Source organism: Nerophis ophidion, linkage group LG06, assembly GCF_033978795.1.
Source record: "Nerophis ophidion isolate RoL-2023_Sa linkage group LG06, RoL_Noph_v1.0, whole genome shotgun sequence".
Taxonomy (NCBI): domain Eukaryota; kingdom Metazoa; phylum Chordata; class Actinopteri; order Syngnathiformes; family Syngnathidae; genus Nerophis; species Nerophis ophidion.
This window is the reverse complement of record NC_084616.1, coordinates 6,928,162-6,946,824: the sequence shown is the minus strand read 5'-3', so window position 1 is coordinate 6,946,824 and position 18,663 is coordinate 6,928,162. Positions and strand designations below refer to the sequence as shown.

Genomic DNA, 18,663 nt, shown 5'->3' with positions numbered 1-18,663 from the left:
CAGAGCAGGACGAGGGGGACAAGGCAGGTGAGAGCTGCAAGGAAACGACTACTTCATTTACAATTGGCTGACGCGAAAAAAACGACATCTGCTGCCGACTGAAGCAGAAGTATTTTTTAGATCAAATAACAAGTAATTATGGTCAGGACCCACTATCGTGGGCAAAATTAAAAAAATATACAACCAGTACAAATCAGATCAAGAACATAATATAGACTACTTACGTATAAAATACTACACGGTCTAGCTCCATCCTATCTTGCCGATTGTATTGTACCATATGTCCCGGCAAGAAATCTGCGTTCAAAGGACTCCGGCTTATTAGTGATTCCCAAAGCCCAAAAAAAGTCTGCGGGCTATAGAGCTTTTTCATTTCGGGCTCCAGTACTCTGGAATGCCCTCCCGGTAAAAGTTCGAGATGCCACCTCAGTAGAAGCATTTAAGTCTCATCTTAAAACTCATCTGTATACTCTAGCCTTTAAATAGACTCCCTTTTTGGACCAGTTGATCTGCCGTTTCTTTTCTTTTTCTCCTATGTCCCACTCTCCCTTGTGGAGGGGGTCCGGTCGGATCCGGTGGCCATGTACTGCTCGCCTGTGTATCGGCTGGGGACATCTCTGCGCTGCTGATCCGCCTCCGCTTGGGATGGTTTCCTGCTGGCTCCGCTGTGAACGGGACTCTCGCTGCTGTGTTGGATCCGCTTTGGACTGGACTCTTGCGACTGTGTTGGATCCATTATGGATTGAACTTTCACAGTATCATGTTAGACCCGCTCGACATCCATTGCTTTCCTCCTCTCCAAGGTTCTCATAGTCATCATTGTCACCGACGTCCCACTGGGTGTGAGTTTTCCTTGCCCTTATGTGGGCCTACCGAAGATGTCGTAGTGGTTTGTGCAGCCCTTTGAGACACTAGTGATTTAGGGCTATATAAGTAAACATTGATTGATTGATTGATAGACTATGCATGAAACAATATCCACTAAAACCGGATACATTAGAAGGAATAAAACCTTTAGTAGAAGTTTTAATAAAAGCAGGAGTTACAATAGAATGTGAGGATTCACAATGTAATACCCCAATATTTCTTGTAAAAAAGCAACCATCCCTAGGGGGATGGCAAATGGTACAAGACTTACCAGCATGGGAAGTCTTGCATGGAGGTGTGTACGCAATATTTGGTGAACAGTGTTGCGCGTTCTTACCAAACAACACTGATGCAGAAGATAGCCTGACCAAAGCACTCAAGGGTAAGATTAAAGAACACTCTGGAATAGATACATCTATGTGGGATGGGTGGTTGGATGTGTTCGGCAGATACAAGTCCTTGGTATTATCAATTCTAGTATCTATGGCTGTGTTTTCAGCAATACTGACGTTGTGTGGATGTTGTTTTATTCGCTGTCTGCGTTCTCTGCTTAACCGTCTGATTACCACAGCGATTAGCCCAGCAGATGATAGAACTGTTCAGATGCACCACCTGGCGGACGCCAAGGAAGATGAATCTGATGACGAGGATACCTACCTGATCTGTTTCCAGAAATTAACTATAAAATGAAAATTGCAAGAAAAAGTTATTAGGGATAAGAAGATTTTGGGGAAGTTATGTGATAAAGAGGAGGGAAATGTTAGAATAATTATGTCTAAGTTATCACACAACTCTTGTGCTTTAAGGCCGTTGCTATAGTTATTATCTATTGTGCTCAAGTTGTACTTTTCTATCCGTGCAAAGGCACACAACTTGTTATCTTCCACCGCAAGTTGCCTCGCAGCAGCAGTTTGTGTCTTGCAGCCTTCTGACAGCCAAGGACGGACTTTGAGTACCTCAACGCAGACAAAACAGAGAAAGGGCAAAAAAATGAGTGTCAGCACATTTCCCTTCTGAATAATCACGTATTGTGTCTACTGGAGCTGCTTGCATTACTCCTCCCTTCAGAAGCAGCCTTAGTGATGTTAACTAGGGAACTCCCGAATAAATAGAGAAGTGCGGGGGCTGTACCTTAGAGCGTGGGGAGTAATCTACAAACCAAAACAAAATAGCTGAGTCCTGCCGTTACCTCAGGCGAATATTAAATAAAATTCCAAAGACAACCGCTCCCTTCTGGAGAATAGTCCACAAATTAAACATAAAAGACATAACAAAGATGAGAGTCTGTAACCTCACAAATAAAAAAAAACAACGTAAGTGTACCCACTGTTACAACAGGTGCCATAAATCACGGAGCCCACGTTAACTCCATCTGAGCTTTCATCTTCCACTTAAAAATATGAAACCTGCGCAGGTTTTCAACTCCAATTATGCTATGATTATATAGTTATATTCTCGCAACCAATTACTCATTCACCTCTGTCTTACCGATCCTTAGAATAGGGATCGATTCTCTTTTCTGTCTGTGCGGTGCCATTCAGCATTTAAACAAAATGCTCGACCATCCTAGGTTTAACTTTCACTTTATCGCTCATTACTCTTCTTACTTGTTCGAACTTATAAGGTACTCCCCCCTTTTTTTACTTACCCAAATAAAAAAACAATTTAGGCAACGTTATCGTTTAATCCACCACACATGCCGACCAGACCCACACATGGTTCTGTTTTTAGCCCGATGAGTCCGCAAAGCAAGTACATGAGGCAAACTCTGTTTCTCAATTGTGTGTGGAAAAACTCTCCTGATTTTTGCCGGCTGAGTGAGAGTCGGTGCCTGAACACGCTGCCCGTCCGTAACCGTGGAAGCAATGCAGCAGGTCTGTTGAGCTTACGCACATCCTGCAAGGACGTAGCGATGAACTTAGTAGGACGGGGAAACTCACAGCACTCGGATATTATTCCACCTCAAGCGGACCTCCAGATCATCTTTTTAGAGAGGAGATCTACGATGGCAGTTAACTTGTCGATGCTAGTACGGCGGTCGTTTAGTTCGTTAGCAATGGCATTGGCAGGGAGCTCCAGGCTGGCGGTGGCCCCACTATGGGACGAGAGAATTCTCTCAAATGGTTCCATAACAGCTGCTACCTCTCCTCTGACAACGGATTTAAGATTGTCCAGGACGTCGGCTTAAATTTTGTTCATGTTCCGAGTCGTGCTTACAAAAAGGACCGAGTGGATCAGTGTCTGGATGCGGGGCTCGGTGCGGCCTGGCTGGTCGGGTTTCTTTCGGCCTGACATCCCGCAATTCACAGGCGCAATGAAAACAAAGAAAACATGCAGGACATGTCAGTAAAAGTGTTGTAGAGTTGACGGCTGGTGTTAGCAAAAGTGCCAATAAAACATAGAGCTCACTATTCCACTGAGCCCCCGCTAAGCACGCCCTATACCAGGGGTGCCCACACTTTTTGTGCAGGCGAGCTACTTTTCAATTGACCAACTTGAGGGGATCTACCTCATTTATATATATCATTTATATTTATTTATTCATGAAAGAGACATTTTTGTAAACAAGTTAAATGTGTTTAATGATAATACAAGCATGTGTAACACATATAGATGTCTTTCTTTCACCAAGACAAGAATATAAGTTGGTGTATTACCTGATTCTGATGACTTGCATTGATTGGAATCAGACAGTAATGATGATAACGCCCACATTTTCAAATGGAGGAGAAAAAAAGTTGTCCTTTCTGTACAATACCACATGAAAGTGGTTGGTTTTTGGCATCTAATTCATCCAGCTTCCATACACTTTACAAGAAAAACATTGGCGGCAAATTCCGTAGCTTGCTTGATTGACATTCACGGCACCCGAGGGTCTTATGAGATGACGCTGGCTGCTGCCAGTTCATTATTATGAAAAAATGACAGAGAGGAAGGCCAGAAACACTTTTTATTTCAACAGACTCTCGCGCCGTCCCTTCCGTCAAAACTCTAAAGGCCGACTGCACATTTCCTATCTTCACAATAAAAGCCCTGCTTCATGCTGCCTGCGCTAACAAAATAAGAGTCTCGGAAAGCTGGCGTGCACAAGTGATGTGCACGCCAGCTTTCTGAGGGATCGCTTGTGCACGCCAGCTTTCTGAGGGATCGCTTGTGCACGCCAGTTTTCCGAGACTCTGTATTTAGTTAGCGCAGGCAGCATGAAGCAGGGCTTTTATTGTGAAGATAGGAAATGTGCAGTCGGCCTTTAGAGTTTTGACGGAAGGTGAGGCGCGAGAGTCTGTTGAAATAAAAAGTGTTTCTCGCCTTCCTCTCGGTCATATTTTCATAATAATGATCTTGCAGCAGCCAGCGTCATCTCACAAGACCCTCCGGTACCGTGAATGTCATTTAAGTGACGTCTTGGTGAAGATTGATGATCACTCATTTTTAGGTCTATTTTTTTTTAAAAGCCAGGCTGGAGATGGACTGACACACCCCCCGCGGTCGACTGGTAGCTCGCGATCGACATAATGGGCACCCCTGGTCTATACAGTTGATGCTTCACCGGAAGTCCATTTAAGTCCTACTTTATAGTCTCTTCAAATGATGCCACATTGCAGATAGCTAGTCCCATGTTGCAATGCATTTTTAGCATGTACATATTATTTTTGGGATCATTTCTACCTATACTTTGCCATCAGCTTGTGAATGTGTATGTGAATGTGTAAAGGGGATGTATATTGTAAAGCACTTCGGGTACCATTCCAGGTATAGTATGAATACAGACCATTTACTACACATTGTACAGTTCCAATTAAAGAAATACTGTACAACTACTGTCATTGTACATCATATGCATACATATAATGCAGATAAATGTATTGTCTATGCATTATATTCACTTATTGTCCGATCAAAAATGTAACTCTAACTTGTCATTTTTTTTTAGGTTAATCTTATATTATTAGCCAACCAGTCAAAGTTCTGACTGCATGCAGACTATTTAGCATATAATCTGGTTCAAACTTATTCTGCAAGTGAGCAATCCACTATGTATTTTTTATTCATTTTTTTCAAGGCTCCAGAATGTGAAGGATCAATCAATCAATCAATGTTTATTTATATAGCCCCAAATCACAAATGTCTCAAAGGACTGCACAAATCATTACGACTACAACATCCTCGGAAGAACCCACAAAAGGGCAAGGAAAACTCACACCCAGTGGGCAGGGAGAATTCACATCCAGTGGGACGCCAGTGACAATGCTGACTATGAGAAACCTTGGAGAGGACCTCAGATGTGGGCAACCCCCCCCCCCCCCCTCTAGGGGACCGAAAGCAATGGATGTCGAGCGGGTCTAACATGATACTGTGAAAGTTCAATCCATAGTGGCTCCAACACAGCCGCGAGAGTTCAGTTCAAGCGGATCCAAGACAGCAGCGAGAGTCCCGTCCACAGGAAACCATCCCAAGGGAAGGCGGATCAGCAGCGTAGAGATGTCCCCAACCGATACAGGCGAGCGGTCCATCCTGGGTCTCGACTCTGGACAGCCAGTACTTCATCCATGGTCATCGGACTGGACCCCCTCCACAAGGGAGGGGGGGACATAGGAGAAAGAAAAGAAGCGGCAGATCAACTGGTCTAAAAAGGAGGTCTATTTAAAGGCTAGAGTATACAAATGAGTTTTAAGGTGAGACTTAAATGCTTCTACTGAGGTAGCATCTCGAACTGTTACCGGGAGGGCATTCCAGAGTACTGGAGCCCGAACGGAAAACGCTCTATAGCCCGCAGACTTTTTAATAAGGAATACTTTTTGACCACAGCGGTTTTCTATGGCAATCATAAAGGAATTGATTTGCCTAAATGTAACAATAAACCAAAGTACAATATTAAACCCAAACTGTTACTCGAGCTGCTTATGTTTTGTTGATTCAATTATTTAATTCTATTTTAAATGTTTCTACATGTTGATATAAACAGAGCGAGAGACAAAGCAAGGGACAGAGATTAGTATTTTGATTTTATTTTTTTGGTTTTTGTCAAATCCTAGTTATGACCCTGCTTACTTACTTACTAACACCATCGGACATAAACAGGTTATCTGCAATGAACATTTTTATCCACAAGATGGCGGTGTTTTACAAACATGAACTCAAACAAGCAAAGTGTGGGGTAACAATAATCAATGGTACTTTAAAATCTACCATGCACCCACACAGCACAAAGTGTACATCAATACATGTTTTTTAATGTTAAAAACAAGGGCTGTGATATTATTCATGGCCACCAGAATAAATATTTCCTGTCTATATATTTTTTTTTTTCTGGAGCGTACCTGCCTGCTGTGAAACACTGACAGCAGGGCGGTACACAAGTTATTGTGTGGTTAGAGTCAGTCAGAAGAACAAACGGGCCCGTCGTTGCAGAAAATTACACAAGCAAACCAGTTTTCCAAAACAAAATAAATGTATATACGATCAGTGCCAGAGCTTGGTCCGCATTGCCGGCAGTAAGTCGAACACATTTCCAGTGAGGGTTGGACTCCGCCAAGGCTGTCCTTTGTCACCCATTCTGTTCATAACTTTTATGGACAGAATTTCTAGGCGCAGTCCAGGCGTTGAGGGGTTCCGGTTTGGTGACCGCAGGATTAGGTCTCTGCTTTTTGCAGATGATGTGGTCCTGATGGCTTCATCTGACTGGGGATCTTCAGCTCTCGCTGGATCGGTTCGCAGCCGAGTGTGAAGCGACCGGAATGAGAATCAGCACCTCCAAGTCCGAGTCCATGGTTCTCTCCCGGAAAAGGGTGGAGTGCCATCTCCGGGTTGGGGAGGAGACCCTGCCCCAAGTGGAGGAGTTCAAGTACCTAGGAGTCTTGTTCACGAGTGAGGGAAGAGTGGATGGTGAGATCGACTGCGGCATCTTCAGTAATGCGGACGTTGTATCGATCCGTTGTGGTGAAGAAGGAGCTGAACCGGAAGGCAAAGCTCTCAATTTACCGGTCGATCTACGTTCCCATCCTCACCTATGGTCATGAGCTTTGGGTCATGACCGAAAGGATAAGATCACGGGTACAAGCGGCCCAAATGAGTTTGGGTCTCTCCCTTAGAGATAGGGTGAGAAGCTCTGCCATCCGGGAGGAAGTGAAGTGAAGTGAATTATATTTATATAGCGCTTTTCTCAAGTGACTCAAAGCGCTTTACATAGTGACACCCAAAATCTAAGTTACATTTAAACCAGTGTGGGTGGCACTGGGAGCAGGTGGGTAAAGTGTCTTGCCCAAGGACACAACGGCAGTAACTAGGATGGCACAAGCGGGAATCGAACCTGCAACCCTCAAGTTGCTGACACGGCCACTCTACCAACCGAGCCATGCCGCCCCCACTCAAACTCAAAGTAAAGCCGCTGCTCCTTCACATCGAGAGGAGCCAGATGAGGTGGTTCGGGCATCTGGTCAGGATGCCACCCGAACGCCTCCCTAGGGAGGTGTTTAGGGCACGTCAAACCGGTAGGAGGCCACGGGGAAGACCCAGGACACGTTGGGAAGACTATGTCTCCCGGCTGGCCTGGGAACGCCTCGGGATCCCCCGGGAAGAGCTAGACGAAGTGGCTGGGGAGAGGGAAGTCTGGGTTTCCCTGCTTAGGCTGTTGCCCCCGCGACCCGACCTCGGATAAGCGGAAAATGATGGATGGATGGATGGAGTATACTAATATGGATCTTTGACAATCCCTGCCCTCGAGTCACTTGAACTGAATCAACTTTGAAGCAAGAAGAAGACACATTCCCTTCCCAATCATAGGCCTTACAGTTATTGTATTCATCTCCTTCCTGAGGGCGTACGCCCTATGGGGAGGATGCCTTCTATTCACATTTTCAATTGTTGAAAACTGAAATAAGTGATATTTTCAGACATGTTTCATATTGATTAAAGTGCACCTGTATAGTCCGACAAACAATTTTTTTGTTAGTTTTTTCTGCAAATTGACACCAACCTCACCTTGGTTTTGCCAAAAGGACGTTTTCAGTACCAACTTTTGCCAAGTCTTTTCTTGTCCTATTTAAAAGGAACCTTGAGATAAATGTTTATGCAGTGTTTTTGTGGGAAGCATTTTGATTGTGATGGCATTACATCTCAGCCATTGTTGAGAGCTCTGACTCAGATGCTGGAAGTGCACAACGTGGAAGACAGAAGTTGGCAAACTTTCTCTCCAAACCAGATCTACGGGCTCTTTTTAGATTTGATGTGCTGAAAACAGACATCTTGGATATATTTTTGGTTCAAACTGATACTTGTAAAAGAGTGGAAAGATTCCCGGCTGCAGATGCTGGAAGTGCACAACGTGGAAGACAGAAGTTGGCAAACTTTCTGTCCAAACCAGATTTGATGTGCTGAGAAAAGACATCTGAATGACAGTAATCACCCTTTGTGTGAGTGATTGCTCAGCAATTACACACAGATTACACAGACAGGTGAGGCATTTCACCAAAAACTCCACAAAAAGCTGAAGGCAACATCTGTGGTTTAGGTCAGTCCAACAATGCACAGCTGGAACAAGCACCTTCATCCCTAATGTCTGTATTTGCAAGTAAATCATATTTTGGTCTCCTTCACTGACACTTGTTTCTACTCCACTTCCAGACTTTAATTGAGAATTGACAATTTGTTCTGAGTGTGGGTGTTTTGATTGTATTTTAAGACAACAATCAGATGTCATCGGTCCACAATTTACTGTCTACAAGCAGGTGTTATAAGCCCATCATCAAAAGACAAGCAAACACACTTCATTCCTTTCCCATTTGATCCAAGATGTATTTTTTGTTCAAACTGATACTTGTCAAAGTCTGGAAAGGATCCATGCTGCACTATGGCTTCGTGGTTAGTAAATAAGAACGATCTTCCATTTGTTCACGTTGCTTTAATAAATTATAGCAGTGAAATACAATAACAAAACATTTTATCAACGTATTCCTAAGTGCCGTCTGGCATAACTTCAACACGTCATCCACTTCCTGTTTGCGTGTGTGTCACAATAATAGTACCGTGGTGCAACATTCTCTATCTCCCCCTGAGCCTTTAACATATGTAAACCAAGGCTGAAAAGTAATAATAAGCAGAAATGATGTGATAATCATTAATGAGAACATAACAAATGGTGATGAGGAACATAGAACTAACATTCACCACCCATAAACCCCTTAAATGTTACCCCATCTCATAGTCTTTATGCCAGGCAGGCGCGCCGGGCTTCCTGGTGGATCGGCGCAGGCCCACGGCTGACGGTGTAGCGGGCGACTGGGGAGGGGCAGTCGATGGGGCCGCAGGAGCAGGCGACGGCCTGGCGAGGGTACTGCGATCTGGGGTCGCAGGCGCGGTGGACCTCTCAGTGAGTTGGGAAGGGTCCATGGGAGGCCGGGCAGGTGGCAGGGTGGGCCGTGATGATACAGGGGGTTTCGACAGCTTTGCAGGTAACGCCAAACTACTCAGGGGGTCAGGCAGCAGAGGCAGTGCAACAGGTGGCGGGATGCCAGTATGGGTTGCCAGGTCGTCATGAATGGATCGAGGGGTGGGCAGTTCATCGTGGACAGGAAGGAACTTGCGCAGGAATCTCCGGTTCCGAGGGGAGACCCTGCCCGACCCATCAATCTTGACGACGTACTGGTCATGCTGGCGCACCTCAACGACGCGGCCAGTCCTGTCCCACTTGTTGGGATGAGGCCCTGTCTGGTTCTGCACGCGTACGTGACCCCCCACTTTGAGGGGTGGCAGGCGCTTAGTGTGCTCCGCCCAACTGTCGGCTGTACGGATGTGGCGTTTGCGGACGGCCTCCTCTCTCAGCGTCAGTGTCTCACGCCATGTTGCATGGGGCCTGTACCTCCCGGGCGGGATCGGGATGAAGACCCGTATGGGCCGGCCAAAGATGCACATCGCAGGGGAGAGCTTTGTGACAGGGTCGGGCGTGTTGCGGTAGTGTAGTATCGCCCTCTGCACAGAGTCAGTGTCCAGCTCCCCCTTCGGGCCAGTGTTGTCCGTGATCAGCCGCTTCATAGTCTTAACGCCGATTTCCGCGCGGCAGTTGCTGTGGGGGAAGGCTACAGACGAAAGGCGGTGGTGCACGCCCCATCTGCATAGAAAGGATCTGGTGTCGGCAGAGGTAAATTCCGGTCCACCGTCAGATGCTAGCTCCTCAGGCGTCCCATACGTGGCAAAGGCTCGTCGCAGGTGGCATATGAGGTCTGCTGCGCCGCCAGTCGACCTGGATATGAGTGGCCAGTTGGAGTAACGGTCCACGATTACTAGGTAGTGTACACCCCTATGGACGAAGAAGTCTGCGCATATAGCTTGGAAGGGGTACACAGGTAAAATGGGGGGAATTGGTGGCGCCGCAGGCTGAGAAGGTGCCATACGGTTGCAGTGTTCACAGTTAGCCCGGGTTGTGAGGATGTCGGCCGTCATACCTGGCCAGAACACAGACGATTCCGCACGGGCAGTCATCATGGAGACGCCCTGGTGAGCGGCGTGTAGGGCGTCGAGTACTTCGTCGCGGAGGGAGGGTGGTATCACTACTCTGTCCCCGTACAGCACTACTCCGTCCATCGACGTGATGTCCTCGCGGTACTGGTAGAAGCCACGGATCGCTGTGGGCATCTCTGTCCTGGACTCCGGGAAGCCGTCCATCGCTATCTCCTCCAGCGCGCGCATGTCGTCATCGCTGCTGGTAGCCTCTCTGACGCGGTCCCATGTCACGGACCGTAGTGACTCGAGTCCTGCAGGGCACCAGGTCAGGTCGCCACTCTCGTCATCACCGTTGTCATCCTCATCGCCATTGTCTGCAGTCCCTGTCTGTCGTATGAGGGACAGGATGTGTGTGCTGGGTGGAAGGTGGCCCATCATGGCGACACTGTCGTCCGGCAAGACCATGGGTGATGGGTTCCGAGTGCCAACTGGCCTGCGTGACATCGCGTCAGAGGCTCTGTTCTTCATGCCTGGTATATGTATCATGCGGAAGCGGTAACGCAGGGTCTTTTCCTTGAGGTTCCTGAGGCGGGGGTTGGGTATGTCGTCCAGCGCCCTGTCGCCAAGGAATTTGAGGAGGGGCTTGTGGTCCACTGCTATGATGAGGTCTTTGCAGCCCAACACGAAGTATCGTGATTTATCCAAGGCGTCGGCGACTGCCAGTGCCTCGCCTTCTATGGGAGCGTATCTGGACTCAGCTGCGTGGGTAAATCGGCTGCCAACTAGGGTCACCTTCCAGCCATTAGTGCAACAGAAGGGTTTGACTGGGAGGCATAAACAATGCTTTTGGAATAACCAGAAGCCGACCCCTTCCTCTGACCAGTCCGTCGCGAGGCATGTGGGCTTGGATTTGTCAAAGATGCGGACGCCTCGCTCGATCTCCTGGACGATCGTCGCCTTGGACTCGCGGAAGACCTCTTCCAGCTCCGGGGACCACTCAAAGCACACGCCATGCTGCAGGAGCTTCCGGAACGGTTGCATGCGCTCGGCCATACTGAAGGCATAAGCCACCTGGTTGACAAGGCCGAACCATGACCGGACGTCGGTGATGTTTCGTGACCGGGGAAAGTCTCTGATTGCGTCCAGGTAACGACTGCATGGCCGTACGTCGGTCATGGTGATGGTGAAGCCGGCAAAGTCCACTGTGGGAGAGGCGAAGACGAACTTCTCAGGGTTGAGGATGATGCCATTCCTGCCGCAGATGTCGAGCCATCGCACGGCCTGGAAGTAGGCTTTTTCAATGTCGTCAGCCCACAGTAACGTGTCGTCCACACACTTGGTCTTGTTACCAATGTCCGTGACTACCTCGTCATATCGCCGTGTGTAGCTGTCTCCTGACGCTATGTATCCTTGCGGGGCTGAGAGGTATCGGTACCTCCCCCAGGGGGTGATGAACGTTGTCTTGTGGCGATCATCCTCGTGTAATGGGACGCTGTGGTAGCCATTCCAGGCGTCGAATACAGTTTTGTACATGCCACTGGGCACCTGCCTCGCCTGGTGGAAGGGGGACTGTGTGTGGTGAGTTTCACGAACAGCATGTTTGTTCAGGGCTTGGAAGTCAGTGCGCCGTGGCTTACCGTTCTTTTTTGCACATATTACCATGCGGTGACACCATGTTACCGGTGTGCCAACCGGCACCTCCTCCAGTACGCCGAGACGAACGTCTTGGTCGAAGCCAGCCTTCACCTCGCTCTGCCAGTGTATGGCTACTGGGATGGGTGTGTGGTGGGCCACTGGCGTTGCCTCGTTATCGAGCATGAGGCAAAGTGGTGGGCCAGACATCCTGGGCAGGGGCTGGTTAGGGCATGTGTTAATCGTACTCTGAGCATACAGCTTCAGGAGGTGCGCCCGTAGCGCCTCCCTGTTGGCCTCTGTAGCTGGCATGGGGAGCGTAGTAGGTGTGACTGGAGGCTCTGCGCGTCGGGGGCAGTTACATGGCTCCGATGTCGCCAGGTTGACCTCACCCAGAGTTGGGAACTTGTCAGATATCATGCCGAGATCCACGCAGGCTGTGCGAGACGGAAATATGCGGTTTGAGGTGTCGGTCACATATGCGATCTGGCGCGTTTCCAGCCTCCGGGCCGGCGAATCTGATGATGGCGGCCCCAAGGATGCGTATACCTTCATTGTTCGCGGCTCTCATGGTCATTGATACAGGGATGAGGTCGTCTGTGCTCAGACCTAGTTGCTGGGCGACCTTGACGGCGATCAGACAGCTCTGGCACCCTGTGTCAGCCATGGCGGGTAGGGTTACAGCACGGGTGTGCTTTCGAAGGTCGAGTCCCAGCGCTTTGTAATCTTCACGCTCGATGGCGAGGGTGAGGCGGATGTATGGCTGTGGGTTGGATGGGCGTTTCGTCCACTTGTCGCACATATCATCATAAAGGTGGTGGGCCAAGGGGCAGTGTGCAGATCTTGTCGTTGGCGCTGTCCATTGTGAGTGTGCACAGTTCTACGTGCGCTGCTGTCTGTTGTTCCTCGTGCGCCCCATCAGCCTCTTCTGGTGGTGGTCTGGATGGGCGGCCGCCCAGACAGACTCTGTTGGGGTGATTTTGCCGATTGCATTTCTTGCACGTCTTGCCATATGCAGGGCATTCAGCGCGCCGGACGCGCCACTGCGCTGTCTTGCCATGACCTGTTCCACCACAATAGACACAGGGCTCCTCAGGTTTCGTTTGAGTTTTTTCTGCCCATTGGCCCCCTTTGCTGCGGACGTCTTGCTGTTTCCCTCGCCGATATGAACTGCTGATCGAGTCTGTATTTTGGGTGTCAAGCAGGCGTGAGGCTGAGCGCTTCCCTGATTCTTTAGCTTCAATGTACTCTTCCATGTCTTTTAATGGCATATTTTGATTTTTCTCGCCCAATAAGCCCAGCTGTATCTCTTGGTCTGCTATGCCCCGAGCGATCACATCACGCAGTATTTCCTCTGTGAAATCATTCATTTGGCCACAGTCCTCTTTTGTGCATTTCAGTTCGTATTTGCATGTGCCAGCCTGCCCCTTTAAACGAGCGTGGAATGACCTGATGGGCTCCTCGTGTCCCTGCCGCATGTTGGATAGGGCCACCCTGGCCACCATGATGTTTTCTGCACGGACGGCGAGTGCTTTCATAGCCAAAAGAACATCCTTTTCATCACTATCCACGAGGCTTTTGCCAGCTGCGCGAGTGAGGTCTTTTCTTAGGTACTCCTCGCAGAACTCGAGTAGCTGCGTGACTACGTCAGAACCGGTTAATTTGGTTCCTCTTTTGTATTCGTCCCGGCGGGTTAAGAAATAGGACCACGTCTCGGCCGTTCCCGCCAACGCGACGGAGGGTCGCTTGAGCTTCTCTACCTTAGCATTCATGTGTGGCTCCCTGGGGGGTGCAGTGTGTGTGGTCGCATGGATGTTCAGCATCGACGCCTCTTCGTGCCGAGCCGTGTATTCACAGTTTGCGATAGGGCAACGTACCTCCATTGTTGGTTTTACTGGTCTGCGTTTCACCTTCTTTGTTTTGATGACTCACTCTTCGGTCAATGGCGTGAACGCATTCGCCGCTCGCTCATGTGTTGTTTGCATTCCGATGTCGGCAAACTCCGTTTGATAAAATCCATGTTTTGTTATAAATAAGAACGATCTTCCATTTGTTCACGTTGCTTTAATAAATTATAGCAGTGAAATACAATAACAAAACATGTTATCAACGTATTCCTAAGTGCCGTCTGGCATAACTTCAACACGTCATCCACTTCCTGTTTGCGTGTGTGTCACAATAATAGTACCGTGGTGCAACATTCTCTAATTTTTTCAAAAAATAAAACTGTGCATGAAATAGATCTCTACGGTTTATCGAAAAAATATTCGTCAAGTGATATCAAGGATTATACGTTCCCAGACATATCCAACTATTGTGCCCCAGACGCCATTCTACACAACAAAACAAAACTTGGAAAAGCACAAAGTCTAAACCTTCATTGCATGTGTCTGGGTCAAGGAATTTGGTAGTAAGACTATTCCACATTGGCACATATCAGTAGATTGTTTTATTGCTACAAACTCAGAACATAAGTTATTGGACACGGGTGGGCTTCGGGGACATTGGTGTTAGCTCAGTTTTATCTAAAGTTCAATGGAGGTTTGTTTTGATGCACATGGCTCTAACTACCACTGCTGTGTGATGTGATCACTGCCTGTGCATAATGTGTGCACAGAAACCCTTCAACCTTCACGAACAGGGAGACCATCGCCCCGGTCTGCCGATCCTGAGAACGACTGTGACTGACTTCCATGCAATGTTGAAGCAAAGTTCCGACCAAGATAGTCCCACATTGTATGTTCCACGTAAGGTGAAGCATCCTGTACATACAATTGATTGATTGATTGATACTTTTATTAGTAGAATGCACAGTACAGTACATATTCCGTACAATTGACCACTAAATGGTAACACCCCAATAAGTTTTTCAACTTGTTTAAGTCGGGGTCCACGTTAATCAATTCATGGTAAAAAAAAAGACTTTGACGAGGAAAACAATGGTGTCTTTGTTTCATTGTTTGGGTGTGAAACTGTGCTCAAGTTAATTATACCAATTATTTACGTCAACTTGTGACTATCTTTTATTCAGTATTTCCTTGTTGCAGACTCCTGTCCATAATTAACATACGGATCATTCCAGGGCTGCGTCAAGCTAGCAAATAAAAGGATGGCTCTTAGTTGTTCAGCATCCAACAGCCCTGAAAACTTCAAAGGTAACACACTACAACTTTAAAAGCGACTTTTCGAAGTCTATTTGACGGCGTGTTCAATATAATAGTGTTTGTCTATCCTTGCACAGATGGCGTTTTCTCCTCGCATGTTTTTCCTCCTTTGTGGGATCAGTGGACTGATGACCGGAGCTGTAAGTCACAATCTCACCTGCTGACTTCAATAAACATGTATTATTTTCTTGCATTGTCTGCTGTCTTCATGTTTGTAAATGCTCTGTTCTTACCTTCTACACAGTGGTCTCGTCCTAGCAGAGGTTGGTAGCCGTGAGCACTTTTTTTTCAATTAACAATGACTTATTTGATGTTATTCATTCCGAAAATAACAATTGTGTTGCAGAAGTTTGCTGTCCCGAGGGATGGACTCAGTTGGATGATCACTGTTACATCGTCAGAGATGACGAAAGGTCCTTTTTGGATGCAGAGGTATGAAAGAATGTCACAATGTAGTCGTAAAGTATTTATACACCAGGGGCTGCTGAGCCACCTGTTTGTTCATTTATCAAAATATTCCAACTATACGATGGAATGAATCTAATCTACTTTTTCCACTCTGTTTCTACCATTAGAGTGTCTGCAACATTCTTGGTGGGAATCTGGCCTCAATCACCAGTGTGGTGAAAAATTCCGTCGTTCAAGACCTGGTCAATGAGGCGGGTGTAGAGGAAGCCTGGATTGGACTCAGTGATCACATTGAGGTGAAACATTTAACAATGTCAAAGTTGTCTCCTAGTCAGTGGAATAATTTATTGGCACCTATCAAATAAATGTATCCTCCATACTAAATCAGGGCAAAAAGGTGACAATAGGAGGTGTAGAGCTGAGGGTTTCATAATGATACTGTACCATGCTGATCATATTTGTAACACAATCAAGATGTAAAATATTGTGACAAAAGAGCAGTAGATAAAATGGCATGCAGTTGTTCTCTTCAGGAGTGACTCATTCAAATGTGACTTTGACTTCCAGACGGGAATCTTTCTTTGGACTGATGGCAAACCCTTCGGATTTAGTGACTTTCCAACAATACTTCCTACGGATGGATGTGTGGTTATTGATTCTGACGCCACCACCGGTATAAGTATAATCAGTGAATCTAATTTAGTTGCAATTAACTGTAATGTCACTCTGAAAACTTTTTTTTTTCTAGAATCATGGGAAGGTGAGGACTGTACTTACCTATTTCCATACGTTTGCATCAGAGAGGCGTGCTGTGACCACACTTTCTAATCAAACCATATCATCTTATCTTCTATAACAATGTCTTTCACTCATCACAGCGAGTGTACTCAGAAGATATAATACTTTGTGTTTCTGGGTTGACTATCAAATATGTTTTTTCTCCTACTCTGTTCAGTTGTTGAATGTTAGTGCAACACATTTGAAACTGAAACACCATCTTTCTACTAAATAAAGGAAGCTGTCTGCATGTAAATATGTATTTGTGTCTTATTTTCCACTTGACCAATTCTGAACTTGAGCATTGCTTCATTATATGAAATGACAACTTTGTCCATGAAGAACAATTGGAATTTTGTGCAATTTAGCGTGTTTTTGTTTATTTTAAATACTTCTTCACAGTCACGTTTTTTAAAGCAAAAACAATAATAACACCACTGGCTACCTTATTACCATTAGTGGTTGAACAGAACATTTTTTTTTGAAAATAGTCTATATTTTTCACAATTACAATTCATTTAAAATGGCAACCCGCCCTATTTTGCCCATCCATCCATCCATCATCTTCAGCTTATCCGAGGTCGGGTCGCAGGGAAAACAGCCTTAGCAGGGAAACCCAGACTTCCCTCTCCCCAGCCACTTCGTCTAGCTCTTCCCAGGGGATCCCGAGGCGTTCCCAGGCCAGCCGGGAGACAAAGTCTTCCCAACGTGTCCTGGGTCTTCCCCGTGGCCTCCTACCGATTGGACGTGCCCTAAACACCTCCCTAGGGAGGCGTTCGGGTGGCATCCTGACCAGATGCCCGAACCACCTCATCTGGCTCCTCTCCATGTGAAGGAGCAGCGGCTTTACTTTGAGTTCCTCCCGGATGGCAGAGCTTCTCACCCTATCTCTAAGGGAGAGACCCAAACTCATTTGGGCCGCTTGTACCCGTGATCTTATCCTTTCGGTCATGACCCAAAGCTCATGACCATAGGTGAGGATGGGAACGTAGATCGACCGGTAAATTGAGAGCTTTGCCTTCCGGCTCAGCTCCTTCTTCACCACAACGGATCGGTTCAACGTCCGCATTACTGAAGACGCCGCACCGATCCGCCTGTCGATCTCACGATCCACTCTTCCCCCACTCGTGAACAAGACTCCTAGGTACTTGAACTCCTCCACTTGGGGCAGGGTCTCCTCCCCAACCCGGAGATGGCACTCCACCCTTTTAGTGATATTGTTGTTATAAGCGCTAATGCTAAAGCCCTTAAAAACACCCAAACACCTCCAATAAGATTTTATATACATGATGATACATGATATCAGAAGCATTTATAACAACATTTGATATTTATGTACTCTGATCATTTTAAGCATACGCAGCACATTAATTTCAAAAACGCATGACGACGGTTGCCTTTTTCTTCAACATCACTGATTATTTCTCACTGCAGACTTCATGAGAACCAACAAACATAATAAAACATCACTTACTGTACAATGTCAATGTCCAATCTGCCATTAGGATGCTGACTGCTAGGATGTTCGTATATTTCTATTTTGATAAAGAATGACTCCTGATCCTCGCAAAGAAAAAGGGGGTTGGAACCAAGCCTTTTTCTGTGTCGTTCTTGCCAAGTCTTAAATTGGCTGTCAAAGTGTACCAACTTGTTGGAATACTTCCTCCTCCTTCTACTGTCCAGGTGAGATGCATGATCTATGATCTACAATAAAGTTTGACGGGCAAGGAAACGGAAAAGCAGCTGATCAGTCGACAAATGTTGACTTTGGGCGCCACTATAAAAAACTTGTCTGCGCTAGCGCTTATAACAACAATATCACTAATACTTCTTAATATTGAAGTCACCAAATGTACATTGAATATTTTGGGAGTTTTTTTGGGCAGAGTAGAGGACCTCACATTGTCTCCGCTGTAAGCAGACTTTTATTTACGAAATAGAATGCAAGCCCAAAAGGGAGAAGCGGTAAAAGTGGATGGATAGGACAATTTAGTGTTGCCAATCAACCAATCCCCAGGTGCATGTCTTTGGAGGTGGGAGGGGCCTATCCCCAGGTGCATGTCTTTGGAGGTGGGAGGGGCCTATCCCCAGGTGCATGTCTTTGGAGGTGGGAGGGGCCTATCCCCAGGTGCATGTCTTTGGAGGTGGGAGGGGCCTATCCCCAGGTGCATGTCTTTGGAGGTGGGAGGGGCCTATCCCCAGGTGCATGTCTTTGGAGGTGGGAGGAAGCCGGAGTACCCGGAGGGAACCCACGCAGTCAAAGGGAGATCATGCAAACTCCACACAGAAAGATCCCGAGTGCAGGATCAAACCCAGGACCTTCGTATTGTGAGGCACGCGCACAAACCCCTGTTCTACCGTGCTGCCCCAGCTACGCCAG

General features: G+C 47.0%; 1 protein-coding gene across 1 annotated transcript; it reads left to right on the top strand.

The window, feature by feature from the left end:
- The first annotated feature begins 15,032 nt into the window (after positions 1-15,032).
- LOC133553870 (snaclec subunit B-like) lies at positions 15,033-16,539 on the top strand. Its single transcript, XM_061902209.1, has 7 exons — positions 15,033-15,089; positions 15,176-15,238; positions 15,343-15,361; positions 15,445-15,530; positions 15,674-15,802; positions 16,074-16,179; positions 16,255-16,539. The coding sequence occupies exons 2-7, from the start codon at positions 15,176-15,178 to the stop codon at positions 16,332-16,334; spliced, it is 483 nt and encodes a 160-aa protein (XP_061758193.1). The 5' UTR covers positions 15,033-15,089; the 3' UTR covers positions 16,335-16,539.
- Positions 16,540-18,663: the final 2,124 nt, after the last annotated feature.

Bases quoted from the DNA above. Each gene is read 5' to 3' on its own strand.
- LOC133553870 (XM_061902209.1), top strand. From the start codon at position 15,176: ATGGCGTTTTCTCCTCGCATGTTTTTCCTCCTTTGTGGGATCAGTGGA. The intron at 15,531-15,673 runs GTATGAAAGAAT...TTCTACCATTAG, and splicing joins GGTCCTTTTTGGATGCAGAG to AGTGTCTGCAACATTCTTGG. The intron at 16,180-16,254 runs GTATAAGTATAA...TTTTTTTTCTAG, and splicing joins TGATTCTGACGCCACCACCG to AATCATGGGAAGGTGAGGAC.